Here is a 17,772-nt window from a genome sequence, read left to right as displayed (position 1 = left end):
GCAGAGGGAGCCAACTAAGTGCAGTATATAGGAAAAGAAAGGAAATAGCAGAGGGCACCAACAAAGTGCATATATAGGAAAATAAAGGAAATAGCAGAGGTTGCCAGCTAAGTGCAGTATATAAGAAAAGAAAATAAACAGCAGAGGGCGCCAATTAAGGGCAGTATATAGGAAAATAAAGGAAATAGCAGAGGTTGCCAGCTAAGTGCAGTATATAGGAAAAGAAAGGAAATAGCAGAGGGCGCCAACAAAGTGCAGTATATAGGAAAAGACTTTATTAAAAATCACAAGTGGCAGCTCACAAGATGCATAAGGATAACATCATGTAACCCACCCAGTGTGGTTTGCTGTTGAGCCCCAGTGTGTCTTCTGGACACCACAGACAAAATCAGGAATCCTGGAGCCACACTGGACCGCATGGTCTGCGCAAGACCAGAAGTGATGTCACAACAGCAACGTAGGGAGCATGGATACATGTTTCAGAGCTAACTGCTCCTTTTCCAAACCTCACGCGCTGACTGCACTTAGTTGGCACCCTCTGCTGTTTCCTTTATAAATTGCAGAGATGACTTCAGTCTCATTGAGGAGCTGCCACAGATATTTATGGAGCTATGGACTTTTTAGCATAATCCTACACCCCAACAGCACACGCATGTGTATGATTATGTTATGGCTTAGCGGTGTCCTTACCTGCACCATTCTCTATTCCCTATGTTCATACTCACACCAGCAATGTAAGGCGTATTTTCCAAATGACCCCTGATGGACTGGACATTATTTCAAGGGTTCCTCTGGGGTAAAAAGTTTGAGAAAGACTGCCCTAGAAAAAATAAGCAGCTATCCCTTGTAGTATGGAGGTAAACCCACTGCAAGGATAACTTTGTTCCCTAGTCGGAGGTGCAGCTTTAAATCCCATGTCAGGTTTTAATTGCTGTTTGTTTCCCCCTTCAGCTCCCATTTAGTGATTATTGTCAGCGGGACAGGAAATGAGACAATATCTCCCCAGTGGAATCATAGACAAGTTAGTCCGAATTTAAAGGGTGCACACCTCGCGGTACTTGACCTTTGAATAATCAATGGAGTGCTCAAAATCATTGCTATGGATGGTGCCATGCCAAAACAAGATAAGACACAAAGTCACAAGCACCTCAAATAAACGTGTTTGATATACAGTATTTATTATGAGCACAGCATCACAAAAACATAAGAAAAATAAAAATATGGAATGAGCGCATTACAACAACACAACTGTGTGAACAGAGCCTATCCATGCATGCACGTTCACACACCCTTCAATACAAATGTACCTTGTTATTGTGTCTATGTATATGACATGGAACAAGAGACATGGAGTAGACCGACTACCCTTCACCTGTTGCCTATGGTGTATGGATATCAGTAAAAAGATTAAACGTATTACCTGGCTCATAAAAGTCGTACAAGACTGCAGAGGCGGGCTGCAGGGGTGACACCTTCACTGTCTGAAATGCCTCAAATGTCACAAGTTCCCGACGGCTGGTGACCTTTAACAAGGGAACAGGAGAAATGAATGTCCATTATAATTCATGGTCACATAGTTAGTCTGGCTGAAAAAAGTCCATCCAGTTCAACTATTAAAAAAAAAAGTTATAATCCTATAACCATAGTTGATCCAGAGGAAGGAAAAAAAAACAGCAAAGCATGATCCAATTTGCTCCTGCTGGGAAAAAAATTCCTTCCTGATCCCCCGAAAGGCAATCGGATATTCCCTGGATCAACTTTACCTATAAATGTTAGTATCCAGTTATATTCTGTGTATCCAAGAAAGAATCCAGGACTTTAAGCAATCCACTGAACTGGCCAGAACCAACTCTTGAGGGAGTCTATTCCACATTTTCACAGCTCTCACTGTGAAGAAACCTTTCCGTATTTGGAGATTACATTTCTTTTCCTCCAGATGTAAAGAGTGCCCCCTTGTCCTCTGTGATGACCTCAAGGTGAATAACTCTACACCGAGTTCACTATATGAACCACTGATGTATTTATACATGGAGATCATATCCCCCCTTATGTATTATACATGGAGATCATATCCCCCCTTATGTATTATACATGGAGATCATATCCCCCCTTATGTATTATACATGGAGATCATATCCCCCCTTATGTATTATACATGGAGATCATATCCCCCCTTATGTATTATACATGGTGATCATATCCCCCCTTATGTATTATACATGGAGATCATATCCCCCCTTATGTATTATACATGGAGATCATATCCCCCCTTATGTATTATACATGGAGATCATATCCCCCTTATGTATTATACATGGAGATCATATCCCCCCTTATGTATTATACATGGAGATCATATCCCCCTTATGTATTATACATGGAGATCATATCCCCCTTATGTATTATACATGGAGATCATATCCCCCTTATGTATTATACATGGAGATCATATCCCCCCTTATGTATTATACATGGAGATCATATCCCCCCTTATGTATTATATATGTTGATCATATCCCCCTTATGTATTATACATGGAGATCATATCCCCCCTTATGTATTATACATGGAGATCATATCCCCCCTTATATATTATACATAGAGATCATATCCCCCCTTATGTATTATACATAGAGATCATATCCCCCCCTTATGTATTATACATGGAGATCATATCCCCCCCTTATGTATTATACATGGAGATCCTATCCCCCCTTATGTATTATACATGGAGATCATATCTCCCCTTGTGTATTATACATGAAGATCCTATCCCCCCTTATGTATTATACATGGAGATCATATCCCCCTTATGTATTATACATGGAGATCATATCCCCCTTATGTATTATACATGGAGATCATATCCCCCTTATGTATTATACATAGTGATCATATCCCCCCTTATGTATTATACATGGAGATCATATCCCCCCTTATGTATTATACATGGAGATCATATCCCCCCTTATGTATTATACATGGAGATCATATCCCCCTTATGTATTATACATGGAGATCATATCCCCCCTTATGTATTATACATGGAGATCATATCCCCCCTTAATCTCCTCTTCTCAAGAGAGAATACATTCAGTTCCTCTAATCTTTCCTCATAGCTGAGCTCCTCCATGCCTCTTATCAGTTTGGTTGCCCTTCTCTGTACTTTCTCCAGTTCCCCAATGTTCTTTTTGTGAATTGGTGCCCAAAACTGAACTGCATATTCCAGATGAGGTCTTACTAATGATTTGTACCGGGGGAAATGATATCTCTGTCTCTGGAGTCTATACCTCTTTTAATACAAGAGAGAACATGGTGATGTACTAATAAGAAGTATCGGACCTCAAGTTTAAAGAACATCAATGACAATGTCTATAAAGCTCCTAACAACTCATGAGGTTCATCTTTTTATCTGCTCTGAATATAAAAAAGGGAGAAGCTGATTGCTCAGTAGGGTCAGTTCCTATTATTATTATTATTACAGGATTTATATAGCACCAACAGTTTGCGCAGCGCTTTACAACATGCAGGTAGACATTACAGTTACAATTTGGTACAAGAGGAAATGTTAGAGCTTACAATCTATGATTCAACTAATTAAAGAAAACTGTCCTTAGATATAGCCATTGATTACTGAACTCACCTGTAAAAAAATGCTCATTGTCTGTAATATTGTTCCAAAGACTTGGCTGCTTTGCTACAAACAATTGCGCAGGCTGAACAAGAGAAAATCCCACCTTCTATAGCCAGCTGTAGCTCAAGCAGTGGACTGGCTCTTTGAAGGAGTATTGGAAATATCAAAATGCCTGTATGGGTGGGTGTCTGTCTGTCTGGAGCAGTAGGCTGCATCTGCCTTATCCTAGGTATCACCCACATGTGATGCTGAGCCTCCACGATTGAAGGAACTGAAAATCTACGAATGAAATGGACCAGCCAGGAACCATTAGGCTGGGGAAAAAGGACTGGATGATGGGTGTTGCTGACTAAGAAAGAAGATGGGCTCTATCTGACTTTTTGCAGCTTATAATGCACATTGTAAGAAGCTCACAGTGTTCAGTTAAATCAGCAGGGCTGGATCTAGCTTGTCCGATTTGGGGGTGCAATAAAAAATGTCAGGAGGGACAGAGGTCGGGAGGTCAGCAGGACAGAGGGCAGGGGTCACTGCTGGCAGGACAGAGGGCAGGGGTCACTGCTGGCAGGACAGAGGGCATGGGTCACTGCTGGCAGGGCAGAGGACAGGGGCACGGCTCCTTCTCCCATCCCTGCACTGCACACAGCCTGGGCACAGGCATCAGAGCTCCTCCTCCCCACACATAATAGAGATCAGTATAGTGTCAGTCAATGACATTATATTGTCAAACTAGGGCAGTAAAGTATCTGATTAGGGTGGTATAGTGTCAGATTAGGGCAGCATAGTGGCAGGTTAGGATAGTATAGTGGCAGGGTTGGTTTGGGGGGGGGGGCACAACTAAAATCTGGGGGGCTTAGCCCACCCCAGCACCCCCCTAGATCCGGCCATGGAAATTAGAGTAAGCAATTTCACTACGGAGAGGAGTCTGTACATACAGTTGTGTTCAAAATAATAGCAGTCAGACATCACTAACCTGACCAATCACTGTTTTTGGTAGAAATGATATTTCTACATGGCAAATAATTTACTAGCAGGTGTAGTAGAGTAATAGAAATGCAACAGACCCAACAGTCATGACATGCATGCTGCTGATTCTGTGTAATTGAATCACTAATTGAAAGGGGCATGTTCAAAATAATGGCAGTATGGAGTTCTATTAGTGAGGTCATTCATTCTTTGAAAAACAGGTGGCAATTATTGCCCTTATTTAAGGAAGTAAGGCAGCAAATGTTGTACATGCTGGTTACAGTGCATTTCTCTATGAAATTCTGAGGAAAATGGGTCGTTCCAGACATTGTTCAGAAGAACAGCGTACCTTGATTAAAAAGTTGATTGGAGAGGGGAAAACATATAAAGTGCAGAAAATGATAGGCTGCTCAGCTAAAATGATTGCAAATGCTTTAAAATGGCAACCAAAACCTGAAAGACCTGGAAGAAAGCAAAAAACTACCATTTGAATGGATAGAAGAATAGCCAAAATGGCAAGGAAGCCCCTGCAAAGTCCCACTGTTGAAAAAAAGACGTGCTGAAGAGGTTACAATTTGCCAAAGAGCACATTGACTGGCCGAAAGAGAAATGGCGCAACATTTTGTGGACTGATGAAAGTAAGATTGTTCTTTTTGGGTCTAGTGGCCGGAGACAGTTTGTCAGACGACCCCCAAACACTGAATTCAAGCCACAGTACACTGTGAAGACAGTGAAGCATAGTTGCGCAAGCATCATGATATGGGGATGTTTCTCATACTACGGTGTTGGGCCTATTTATCGCATACCAGGGATCATGGATCAGTTTGAATACATCAGAATACTTGAAGAGGTCATGCTGCCTTATGCTGAAGAGGAAATGCCCTTGAAATGGGTGTTCCAACAAGACAACGACCCCAAACACACCAGTAAACGTGCGACATCTTGGTTCCAGACCAACAAGATTGACGTTATGGAGTGGCCAGCCCAATCCCCGGATCTTAATCCAATAGAAAACTTGTGGGGTGACATCAAAAATGCAGTTTCTGAGGCAAAACCAAGAAATAGAGAAGAACTGTGGAATGTAGTCCAATCATCCTGGGCTCGAATACCTGTTCACAGGGGCCAGAAGTTGGGTGACTCCATGCAACACAGATGTACAGCAGTTCTCAGAAACAGTGCTTATACAACTAAATATTCATTAAGTGATTCAAAGGAAAGCAAAATCTTCAAACATTTTTCAGTTTATATAGTGAATGTTTGAGTTTGTAAAGAAGAATACAAACACTGCTATTTTTTTGAACAGTCTAATATTCACTTTTCTTTAAATTTTTTAGAGGAACGACACAAATTTGATATATTTTTCTTCATGTTGTGATTTGGAATAGAATGTGTAGTGTTCCCAATGCATTTGTGTGGATGGAAATAAAAGCTATTAGAGGGATTTTGAGCTTTATTCACACTGCTATTATTTTGAACACAACTGTATGTGCATGGCGTAAGGCATGGAGTTCAGCTTTAATACTTCTCTCTGCCATACAAACCTTATCAAAGTACATGAGAAGTCTTCCCCCATGGATCTCATAATGACTGATGTATCTCTCCTCTCCGTCCTTCAACTGTGGGAACAGAACAAAGCATGTGTGAAAGACATATATGAATACTTGGGGCAAAAAGAAACAAAGTCAGAGACATGCAGAGATAACACGCAACACAAGTAATACATAATGGGGTAATCACCAGGCCCAATCCATGGGGAAGGCAGTGGATGTGTCATATGTCCACTCCAGCTCCTTCCCATGTCTGCCAACAAGGCTACTGGCTTCTCTGTATTGGTGTCACAGAGTGCTCAGCGGTATGCAACCAAATTCACATAATTGTGTGAATTTGCTTTATATGTAGTGCAGGTATAGGCCTTATCACCCCCACATCTACAATACCATACAGCACAAAATTGTAAAGGGGCCATTTTCTTCCAGCTTCTGTGGATTTTTAGACACAATGGTAGGGAAGTTGAAAACCTAAGCACATTGCAGAGAGATTGCAAACTCTTCATTGGGTTGGGTGTTATGGGTGCAGGGGATACCAAATCGGTGACGTGATGGTGCAGGGGATACCAAATCGGTGACGTGATGGTGCAGGGGATACCAAATCAGTGACGTGATGGTGCAGGGGATACCAAATCAGTGACGTGATGGTGCAGGGGATACCATATCGGAGACGTGATGGTGCAGGGGATATCAAATCAGTGGTGTGATGGTGCAAGGGATATCAAAACAGTGGTGTGATGGTGCAGGGGATATCAAATCAGAGGTGTGATGGTGCAGGGGATATCAAATCAGTGGTGTGATGGTGCAGGGAATATCAAATCAGTGGTGTGATAGTACAGTATACTAAAGGATGTGCTGGAAAAAACAAATCATCATGCTATGATACAGGATGCCAAAGGATGTGCAGGAGATATCAGATTGATAGTATGATGGTACAAGATACCAAAGGATGTGCAGGGAATACTAAATTGGTGATGTGATGGTGCATGAGATACCAAATAAGTGGTGTGATGATACAGGATACTAAAGGATGGACATGGAATACCAAATCAGTGGTGTGATGGCACAGGAGATACCAAATCAGTGGTGTGATGGCGCAGGAGATACCAAATCAGTGGTGTGATGGCGCAGGAGATACCAAATCAGTGGTGTGATGGCGCAGGAGATACCAAATCAGTGGTGTGATGGCGCAGGAGATACCAAATCAGTGGTGTGATGATACAGGATACTAAAGGATGGACATGGAATACCAAATCAGTGGTGTGATGGCACAGGAGATACCAAATCAGTGGTGTGATGGCGCAGGAGATACCAAATCAGTGGTGTGATGGCGCAGGAGATACCAAATCAGTGGCATGATGGCGCAGGGGATACCAAATCAGTGGTGTGATGGCGCAGGAGATACCAAATCAGTGGTGTGATGGCGCAGGAGATACCAAATCAGTGGTGTGATGGTGCAGGGGATACCAAATCAGTGGCATGATGGCGCAGGAGATACCAAATCAGTGGTGTGATGGCGCAGGAGATACCAAATCAGTGGTGTGATGGCGCAGGGGATACCAAATCAGTGGTGTGATGGCGCAGGGGATACCAAATCAGTGGTGTAATGGCGCAGGGAATACCAAATCAGTGGTGTGATGGCGCAGGGAATACCAAATCAGTGGTGTGATGGTGCAGGGGCTATCAGTATACTAAAGGATGTGTCCGGGATACCAAATCAGCAGTGTTATGCTACAGGATGCCAAAGGATGTGTAGGAGATATCATATCGGTGATGAAGAAAATACCAGATCGGTGGTGTGATGGTACAGGATGAGAAGGTAATACTAAATTGGTGGTGTGATGGTGCAGGAGATGCCAAATCAGTGGTCTGATGATACATGATAAAGGATGTGCATGGCATACAACGTCAGAGGTGATGTAGCAATGAATTGTAATTGTATATGCATTTTTTGTTTCCATTAAATGAAGTATTTTTAAAATTTATTTTTTGTAAGGACATTCAGAAAAGCCATAAAGATTTCTTTTTGCCAACTGAGAATGAAGTCTCTCTGTGGATTGGTGCAGGGATCCACTCCAATCTGTCTACTAGTCCTGGCTAGATTTGGTACTGCATACCTTGTTCAGATCCTGTGTGCTAGGTTCAAAGCCACTTAGCATGGTGATGTCAACAATAGCCATTCCAGTGGCACGATCCTTAGCTTTTCTCCTGAAAAAGAGGCAACATATAATCTAAGGAGGAAAACAATGATGCATTGAGGTATGTGTCTATTTAAAACTCACCTCCAGCCAAAACCTCTCTTTTCATAGATAGATAAGATCAGTATTGAGCCTATACAACTTACAAGTTGCTCCTCAGTATTGCAGCTTGGATCACACTGTAACACACACCTGCCCTACTCAGGAGTGTTTAAATAGACTGCTAAATACTTACTTTGCCCAAAAACCAGGTTTGTCTGCCTGTTCATGCCTGACATAGAAGTATTTCTGGCTCTGGCTTCTGTCAAACTGTTCATGTCCTGGAATACTAATTTGACTGATTGGAGTTCATTTGTACTTGGTTAGGGATAGGCTTCTCTGCACCTGATCTGACCATGAGCCTGCTGACTCTGTCACTCTCCACTGCTCTAATGGTCTGTCTAAAAATGTGTTTTTCCAAAATATTTTTTATATCGAATTGCTCCCAGATCATTAACGTCATCGCAGAACAGATTTTTATCATGTCCAGCCAGCAGGTAGAGCTCTGCATTCCCTTTTACATGTTTTGTAGGATTTCCTTACATCCTGTTGTAAAAAGTCTGTTATTTACAGAACCCAAGCTGAAATTTACACATACAGACACACATGTGCAGTGAGTCCGAGCAACGAACTCTCTCCTTCCCGAGGTACATCACTGTCAGAGGTTTCAGTAAGCTTCTGCCGTGCTGTCTCCCTAGATAACCCATAGTGCTCCAGGATTTCTTTGTCATGTATTAAATGTTTACTTGTAAAAAAATGACTATTTTACCTAGTGAAAACAGCTATTAAACTTTGGTATTAAAAACGCATAAACTTCAAAATAAATAGAATAAAATTGACCCAAAACTGTTATAGTTTCTCTATAGAACGCCATCTTGTAAAAGTGTCATTGTCCTTACCACAACCATATTGAGTAGACCACTTTCACTTGCTTCTCTTTGGGCTGGGAGACCTCTCTCCTTGCTCTGCTGCGCAGGTCATGCCAGTGGATATTCTGCAGGGGTTCATCAGCCATCTGATCTTCCTCGTAGTCATAATCATAATTGTAATCCAATTGCTCTGAAACAGGTTGGAAACAGAGAGGTAGAAGAAAGAGAGAAAAGATTCAGGGTCACCCTTGTGTTGTAAGTACTGTGTGTCTTCTGAATGTTGCTGCTGTGCTGGGCCAGCCTACATTTTATGACTTATAAGGATTGGGAATTATCAATTATCAATATAGTATGGGGGGAATAGATGAAGATAAGTGCATGCCGGACATAAAGGAGCACTCTAGTCAAACAAACAATAGCAGGAAATGCCGTCTGCTTAGTGCCTTTAGAGCTAAACTCCAGGGAAGCAGCTAAATACACAGATGAAATACATATATGAGAGCTTATTTACCTGGCAAGTGTATATTTCAAGGGTCTAAGTAATTTTCTAGCAAAAAAATACTGATTTTTACATGTAAACAAAAAAAGTGTCAGAATAGGCCTGGTCTTCAAATAGTTAAAAAAAAAAAATGTTTTTTCATTTTTAAATTCTACTGATAATACATTGATGCTGACCTTTGACCCCAATGTTTAACCCTGACTTTGACTGAGCATGACCTTTGATCCTAGCCCTGACCAAGATCAAATCCTAGATCTTTATTTTCTTACACGTTTTTTTTATTTAAAATTTTCTCCTCTAGCAAGGAGAAAATATATAATGCATCTTTTTCTCCATTGAAGAGAAGGAAAAAAAAACACAGGGTTGACTGTACAGTGGCAGATCACTGTGATAGCCGGTCACTGGGTATCACAGCAGTCAGGTGATCAGAACTGATTATCAGTACGAGACCCAGAGCTGTCTGTGACAGTTCTATCTCCGTGCTGGGAGTGCACTGTGTAGCGTGCTCTCAGCACAAACAGAGTAGCATATATATGCAGCCCTACATATAAAGACCCATTTCGTGAGGCCGCATATGTGTGCAGGGCCATGGATAAGGGGGTACCACTGGTCCTCCTGTAGGGAGCCCAGACCAGCAGGGGGGCCCAGGCAGCCAGGTGCATCAGATGTGGGCAAGGAGAGAGATCAGCACAGAGGGGGGAGGGGGGCAATTACTGGGACTGATCCCCTCTATGGCTCTCTCTGCAGCACCTCCCAATGCACCATACATTTCCCCATGCTGGCCAAACCCCTCCCCCCATGTGCCCCCCTCCACTTTCTCTTCTCTCCTTCCCAGCTGCAAACACACTATAGGATCCTTAGGATGAAGAGTGGGGGGAAGAGTCCAAGTGTCACATTTACCAGCCCCTTCCTTTCCTGAATGAACACAATGAGTAATTGGTAACAATTAATCACTGTGTTCATTCATAACGGAAGCATAGTAAACTTTGTTGATTTGGGGGCCCTGTCACGTTGGCTGTACGGAGCCCCATGGTATCTGACAGCAGCCCTGTATGTGTGTAACCTTGGCAAGAAGGGGTTAAAGGGAATCTGATATTTTTTTCATAGTAGCTGGAAACTGTATACAAGCTGTATATCAAACATAAGCAAGACTGATAGAAACAACAATATTAATATATCATATGGAGAGCATGAGTAATGATGAAGAAATGTACTACTCACCTACAACTTCATCTCCGGAAACCTCTACCTCCAGCCCAAGCTGAGAACAGTCTGACTCCTCCACTTTCATGATGTTATACCTCTTGAGGACCTGGAAGTGGAGTATAGTAAAGGTGAGTGTTGGTATCTCAAAGCAGCACGAAAAGTGAGAGCAGCCATTTTGCATCCTACCCAAGAATTTATAAAAAAAAAATACTAGAATGCTGTGACCTAGGTGAAGTGTTGTTTTTAGAAGCTGGGGATCACAGTATAGACCATTTTTTCTCAACCAGGGGTCCATGGAACTGTAGGGTCCTTCCAGAAGTTGCTAAGGGTTCCTTGAGAAATTACCAACTTCTACCTATCAGATGAGTAATCACTGACATCATTAATCTTTTTAGCTATCTGAAAAGGAGTAATATTCCCACTGACCACAGCTGTAAGGAACATTCCTCCCAGTGACCATCACATTAATGTACCATGAGCTGTAGATGTAGCAAGTAATAGCAGAGGTTCCCTGAGCTCAGAAAATTATTTCAATGGTTCTCCCATGTTAAAAAGAGAGAAAGGCTGGTATAGACATTACCATATCTTGAATCCACCCTGATAGAGCCATGACAGTGCCACAACTTTCTTTCCACATCCAGTTTTTGCAAATTTGACTTTTTTTGCAGAGTTGACAACTCTGTTGGTCATTGGTCATGGTAGCCTGTCTGCATCAGAATCAAGTGGGTGAGCATCAAAAAACAAAATGTGAAGATTTGTTTTTCCTGACTCTTATGTCATAACAATCCAACACATTTTGGGTTTCAAGGGGTCCCCCCTCATCAGGACTTAGTACTGTTATAGCGGAATGATAAAACTGGGAGGAGCCTGAGGAATAGTCTAATGACTGCTCCAGATGCTGGCCTAACTGGACTAATTACCATTCAGGATCACTGAAAATGTATTTGTCTCTCTTGGTCTGGTCTGATCTCGGTCTGGTCTCGGTCTGGTCTCGGTCTGGTCTCGGTCTGGTCTCTTGCTTTCCTCCTTGCACACCTGGTCCCTTCTTGAACAAAGAGCCAACCTTTGGCTACTACTCCAGGGGGAGCTGCACCCTGGTTTCCTCTACAAAACTTACAGTGATTGTAAACCTACATTTTTTTTTTTTTGACAAACATGTTTTACTTACCTGTTCTGTGCAATGGTGCACAGAGTAGCTCTGATCCTCCTCTTGTCAAGTTCCTGCTGGTGCTCCTTCCCCCTGCCAAGTGCCCCCATAGAAAGCCTTTTGCTATGGGGCCACTCATGCGTGTTGATGCCAAGCTGTGCTGTATGTGTCCATAGACACTCATAGCACGACTCAGCTCCTTCCCCACACGCCCTGCTTACTGGCTGTGATTGACAGCAGTAAGAACCAATGGCTCTCACTGCGGCCTCCATGGCCATTGAGGAGAGAGAGAGAAAGGAGAGAGCTGCTGCTCTCAGGCACAGTGTTGGATTGAGACTGGGCTCAGGTAAAGTATAAGGGGGGGGGGCTCTGGGAGGAGATTGCATACAGAAGGTTTTTTACCTAAATGCAGAAAATGCCATACATTCTTGAATGGGAAGGGTGACCAAGATATTCTTTTGAAGCTGGCAAAAGTAATCTGAGTGGCTAAAGAGCTGCTGGATTACTTTTATAGGCAGCGGAAGGGGGTCCTCCCCTTTACCGGGCTTTCCCATGCGATCAGGGAGCCTGGCAAGGATGGTGGCATTGAGTTCCTGAGAGAGGAACGACAAAGATTTCAGTGTCGGTCACATGTAAACAATCCATTACCGGCCTGTACAAGAATCACATCAAATCGATTTTAGTTTGATCTGATGCTTTGGAGGCCAGAAGAGTGATATGGGGTGTAATGGACCCCTGATCCCTCTAAAAAGAGGACCTGGCCCATGCTATCACAAGGGATGTTGTTCATCTCTTGTGATAGCAATAAAAGTGATAAAAAATAAATAAATAGTTACAGTGTAAAAAAAATCTAATTAAAAAAAGCACAGAAGCCAAACTTAAAAGTTGTACTGTATTGTTTATTTCAGGTACTTATATAGCGCCGTCAATTTACACAGCACTTTTACATATTTATTATACATTCACATCAGTCCCTAACCCACAAGGGGCGTACAATCTAAGGTCCCTAACTTACATTCATACATACACATATTAGGGCCAATTTAGACAGGATTCAATTAACCTACCAGGATGTCTTTGGAGTGTGGGAGGAAACCTGAGTACCCGAAGGAAACCCACGCAGGCACAGGGAGAGCATGCAAGCTCCAGGCAGGTGGTGCCGTGGCTGGGAATCGAACCAATGACCCAAGTACTGCCAGGTGGAAATGCTAACCATTTAGCCACTGTGCTGCCCTGTATTGCCATACTTACCGTTAAGATACCTGTTCCTTTTCCAGATACCTTCACTGTAAATTTTTTCCCAATAGATTTCTGTGAAACAAAACAATTATTTAGAGTTTGGAACTTTTTTCATGAAACCTTCCCGTTTAACCTATCCCTTCAAGTAAACCCAGGACTAGTCTAAATTAATGCAAATTTGTGCTTTGAAACAGTTTTGAAAAGATATCTAAACCCTTACTAGTCCTAAAATGTGGTGGCTGCATTAGTTTTTCTTTTTTCAGCCTAAGAACATTTTCAGCTGGAGGGAGGGGGGAATAATTTTTGCAGTGCAGATTGCAAGGAGGAGGCTAAATTTGCTGTTATGCAATGCTGCAGCACGTGCACACCCCAATCTGCTGCCATTTCAGTTTAAAGTTGCAGCTCAACTGTGTCTTTTCACCGCTCTCAAACTGCAAGTGTAAATATAGCCTTAAGGATTGCAAATCTTCACTAAAACAAATTGCGTGATTATTACCTTCCGTTAACCAATCAAGTGAAAAGCTATTTTCTGTTTACTTTGAATACCCAATCTTGTGGATATGCTATTCCTGTGATTGGATAATTGAGGGGAAGAATATTAACTCCTATAGTAAATCAGCCCAAGTATATCAGCCACATGGGGAGTGCATTGTTTTTAATTAGTCAGCAGACTTCTAGAATTGTCTTGTGAGAAGGAGCAGTAAAGCACAGTCACCGTGGAGCACTGCCACATCAGAAAGTATTTCCTACTTTTTTTCTCTCTGTGACAACAGGACAAGAAACAGGGGGAACAGAGGTTACAGGGACATGAAGACCCAAAACACAATGAAACCATAGGAGGTTCTAACCATACCCCACTCTACTAGCAAACATGGTTTTGCTGTGTATGTCCTCATTGGGGAAATTTCCCATGACTTCTGATTGCACCACGCAACCTAGATAGGAAGGCTGGAGTAATTCCTCAGAGTGGACACAGACAGTATATAAAACCCTTCTTGACTTCTCCAGACCAAATCCTGAGGCTGGGGATAAATCTTCATCACTCCACTTCAAAACCTGGGTTGCACTTGCCCAGCACTGAGCACAGCCTGCCGTGACAGCCACAGATCTTACCAGCTCTTCCTGAATGGCATCATCATTGTGGAGAATGATATCTTTTTTTATTTCAGATCTTTCCAAGGATTGAATCTCCAAATGTAACTCATTGCGGTCTTCGTTGGATGTTTGGATCCAGTATTCGGAGAGAGCTTCCAGCGCCATGACTGTGTCCTACAGACAAGATAATATACAGCCGGTATGGGTTATGCTGATCGAAAGCTGGTGTTCTAAAAGGGAATGGCAAGGAGCAGGAATTTCCAGCATATCAGAACTATGGTGTTGGTGTTGTCAGGAATAGTTCAACTGTGCAGCGGGAAATTCCAACACAGGATAGGTGACTATGCAAACAAGGGGTTAAGTTTGCTTTAGGAAGAGTTAACGTTGTGGTCACAGGGAGGGTTAGTGTTAGGATTGCAGGGAGGATTAGTGTTAGGATTACAGGGGGGGTTAGTGTTAGGATTACAGGGAGGGTTAATGTTAGGATTACAGGGGGGGTTAGTGTTAGGATTACAGGGAGGGTTAGTGTTAGGATTATAGAGAGGGTTAGTGTTAGGTTTACAGGGAGGGTTAGTGTTAGGATTACAGGGAGGGTTAGTGTTAGGATTACAGGGAGGGTTAGTGTTAGAATTACAGGGAGGGTTAGTGTTAGAATTACAGGGAGGGTTAGTGTTAGGATTACAGGGAGGGTTAGTGTTAGGATTACAGAGAGGGTTAGTGTTAGGATTACAGAGAGGGTTAGTGTTAGGATTACAGAGAGGGTTAGTGTTAGGATTACAGAGAGAATTAGTGTTAGGATTACAGAGAGGATTAGTGCAAGGATTACAGAGAGGATTAGTGTTAGGATTACAGGGGGGGGTTAGTGTTAGGATTACAGGAAGGGTTAGTGTTAGGATTACAGGGAGGGGTAGTGTTAGGATTACAGGGAGGGGTAGTGTTAGGATTACAGGGAGGGGTAGTGTTAGGATTACAGGGAGGGTTAGTGTTAGGATTACAGGGGGGGTTAGTGTTAGGATTACAGGGAGGGTTAGTGTTAGGATTACAGGGAGGGTTAGTGTTAGGACTTCAGAGAGGGTTAGTGTTAGGATTACAGAGAGGGTTACTGTTAGGATTTCAGAGAGGATTAGTGTTAGGATTACAGGGAGGGTTAGTGTTAGGATTACAGGAAAGGTTAGTGTTAGGATTTCAGAGAGGGTTAGTGTTAGGATTACAGAGAGGGTTAGTGTTAGGATTACAGGGAGGATTAGTGCTAGGAATACAGAGAGGGTTAGTGTTAGGATTACAGGGAGGGTTAGTATTAGGATTACAGAGAGGGTTAGTATTAGGATTACAGAGAGGGTTAGTGTTAGGATTACAGGGAGGATTAGTATTAGGATTACAGAGAGGGTTAGTATTAGGATTACAGGGAGGGTTGGTGTTAGGATTACAGAGGGGGTTAGTGTTAGGATTACAGGGGGGTTAGTGTTAGGATTACAGGGAGTGTTAGTGTTAGGATTACAGGGAGTGTTAGTGTTAGGATTACAGGGGGGGTTAGTGTTAGGATTACAGGGGGGTTAGTGTTAGGATTACAGGTAGGGTTAGTATTAGGATTACAGAGAGGGTTAGTGTTAGGATTACAGGGGGGGTTAGTATTAGGATTACAGGGGGGGTTAGTGTTAGGATTACAGAGAGGGTTAGTGTTAGGATTACAGAGAGGGTTAGTGTTAGGATTACAGGGAGGGTTAGTATTAGGATTACAGGGAGGGGTAGTGTTAGGATTACAGGGAGGGTTGGTGTTAGGATTACAGGGGGGGGTTAGTGTTAGGATTACAGGGAGGGTTATTATTAGGATTACAGGGAGGATTAGTGTTAGGATTACAGAGAGTGTTAGTGTTAGGATTACAGGGAGGGTTGGTGTTAGGATTACAGGGGGGGGTTAGTGTTAGGATTACAGGGAGGGTTATTATTAGGATTACAGGGAGGATTAGTGTTAGGATTACAGGGAGTGTTAGTGTTAGGTTAGTGTGGGGAGGCTTTAGGTTAGGCCATTGCTCTCTGTGCTGACAGCTTTTCAGCAAAACCTCCCAGCACAGAACTCCCCCATTAAAACGTACTGGAAAAGCCAGCCAAAGCAATTCAAAACTTCCAACACCAATACTTTGTAGTTGCAACATGTTAAAACTGAGGCTGTACAAAAGCTTTGATAGTTAAATATCTTCATGTTATCAGTTAAATAAAGTGGGTGGAAGCAGCAGTCTCTCTGCAGAGTCAAATGAATACCTGTACATTTAGCACAGCTCCTGCTACCCATCTATAGAGGTGTGAATGCTCATGGATGATATACAGCAGAAGGTAAAGGTGATTACTTGTCCTGCCTGTGTTAACAGATGGTACAGTTAAGCCACTGACAGCAAGACCCCTATGTGTGTTTTTATGGTCTTCCTCCCATCATTTCAGTCTGCATACTAGTAAGTATGCATCTCTGTCAGGGGCGGACTGACAACTCATGGGGCCCCCAGGCAATAGGGGATCATGGGGCCCCTGTGTCCTTGCCCAAACTCAAAAAAGCCTATAAAAAAGGTACCAGGGGCATCTCATGGGGCCCCCTACTGACCCTGGGCCCTCGGGCAGTGCCCGAGTTTCCAAATGGTCAGTCCACCCCTGATCTCTATACCTGAATACAGTGAAGTGCTACCAAACAGCTAATTGTTTTATTCATATATTACCAGGGGCTTGTGTGTGATCACAGCAAATTTCCCATTTTCAACTTTTCTCTTAAATTGTAGCAAGAGGATTTGGAAAGCATATCTATTAGGCTAGCCATACACTTTATTGTACAATCTGTAGACAGTTTCCTTTATGTAAACTATGTAATATGAGGACACACCTAAGCAATTCATTGCATTCACTGCATTAGTATCAAATTAGGTACTACATAGTTGGTAGGACCAAAGTAAATTGTACAACCAGATTGTACAATGCAGGGGTCTCCAAACTGCATCCTGTGTAGCCAACTACACAATTTTATAAGAGTGAACTCTGTTGGTGACTTTGATGGGAACTCTGATGTAAGAGAACACTCTGATGGGGATTCTGATGCAAAAGGGGAGTCTGATGGGGACTCTGAGGTAAGGGGGGACTCTGATGTAAGGGAGCGGCATCTCTGATGGAGACTCCCGTGTAAGGAGGACTCTGATGAGGAATCCAATGTAAGGAGGAATTCTGATGTAAGTGGAGACTTTGATGGGGACTCTGATGTAAGGTGGAGGCAGTTTTATGGACTCAGTTTTATTTGGAGTTTGTTTCATTAGTTTTTTTTTTCTGTTCTAAATGATATGCTGCTTACAAAAAAAACTC

At 42.6% G+C, this 17,772-nt stretch overlaps 1 protein-coding gene across 1 annotated transcript in view; it reads right to left on the bottom strand.

The window, feature by feature from the left end:
* Positions 1–17,772, bottom strand: part of LOC149449032 (complement C4-B-like) — a 121,575-nt gene that overhangs the window by 13,263 nt on the left and 90,540 nt on the right. Inside the window, exons 30-36 of the mRNA XM_089693924.1 lie at positions 14,455–14,610; positions 13,354–13,413; positions 10,971–11,061; positions 9,281–9,440; positions 8,262–8,352; positions 6,139–6,213; positions 1,421–1,523 (exon numbers count right to left, since the gene is read on the bottom strand). Coding sequence (XP_089550050.1) covers positions 1,421–1,523; positions 6,139–6,213; positions 8,262–8,352; positions 9,281–9,440; positions 10,971–11,061; positions 13,354–13,413; positions 14,455–14,610 — 736 coding nt within the window. The remainder of the gene's footprint in view (positions 1–1,420; positions 1,524–6,138; positions 6,214–8,261; positions 8,353–9,280; positions 9,441–10,970; positions 11,062–13,353; positions 13,414–14,454; positions 14,611–17,772) is intronic.

This window comes from Staurois parvus, unplaced genomic scaffold (assembly GCF_062004578.1).
Source record: "Staurois parvus isolate SC_StPar_1 unplaced genomic scaffold, SC_StPar_1.0 ptg000640l, whole genome shotgun sequence".
Classification (NCBI taxonomy): domain Eukaryota; kingdom Metazoa; phylum Chordata; class Amphibia; order Anura; family Ranidae; genus Staurois; species Staurois parvus.
Note: the sequence above shows the minus strand (reverse complement) of the source record. Positions and strands in the feature narration are given on the sequence as shown.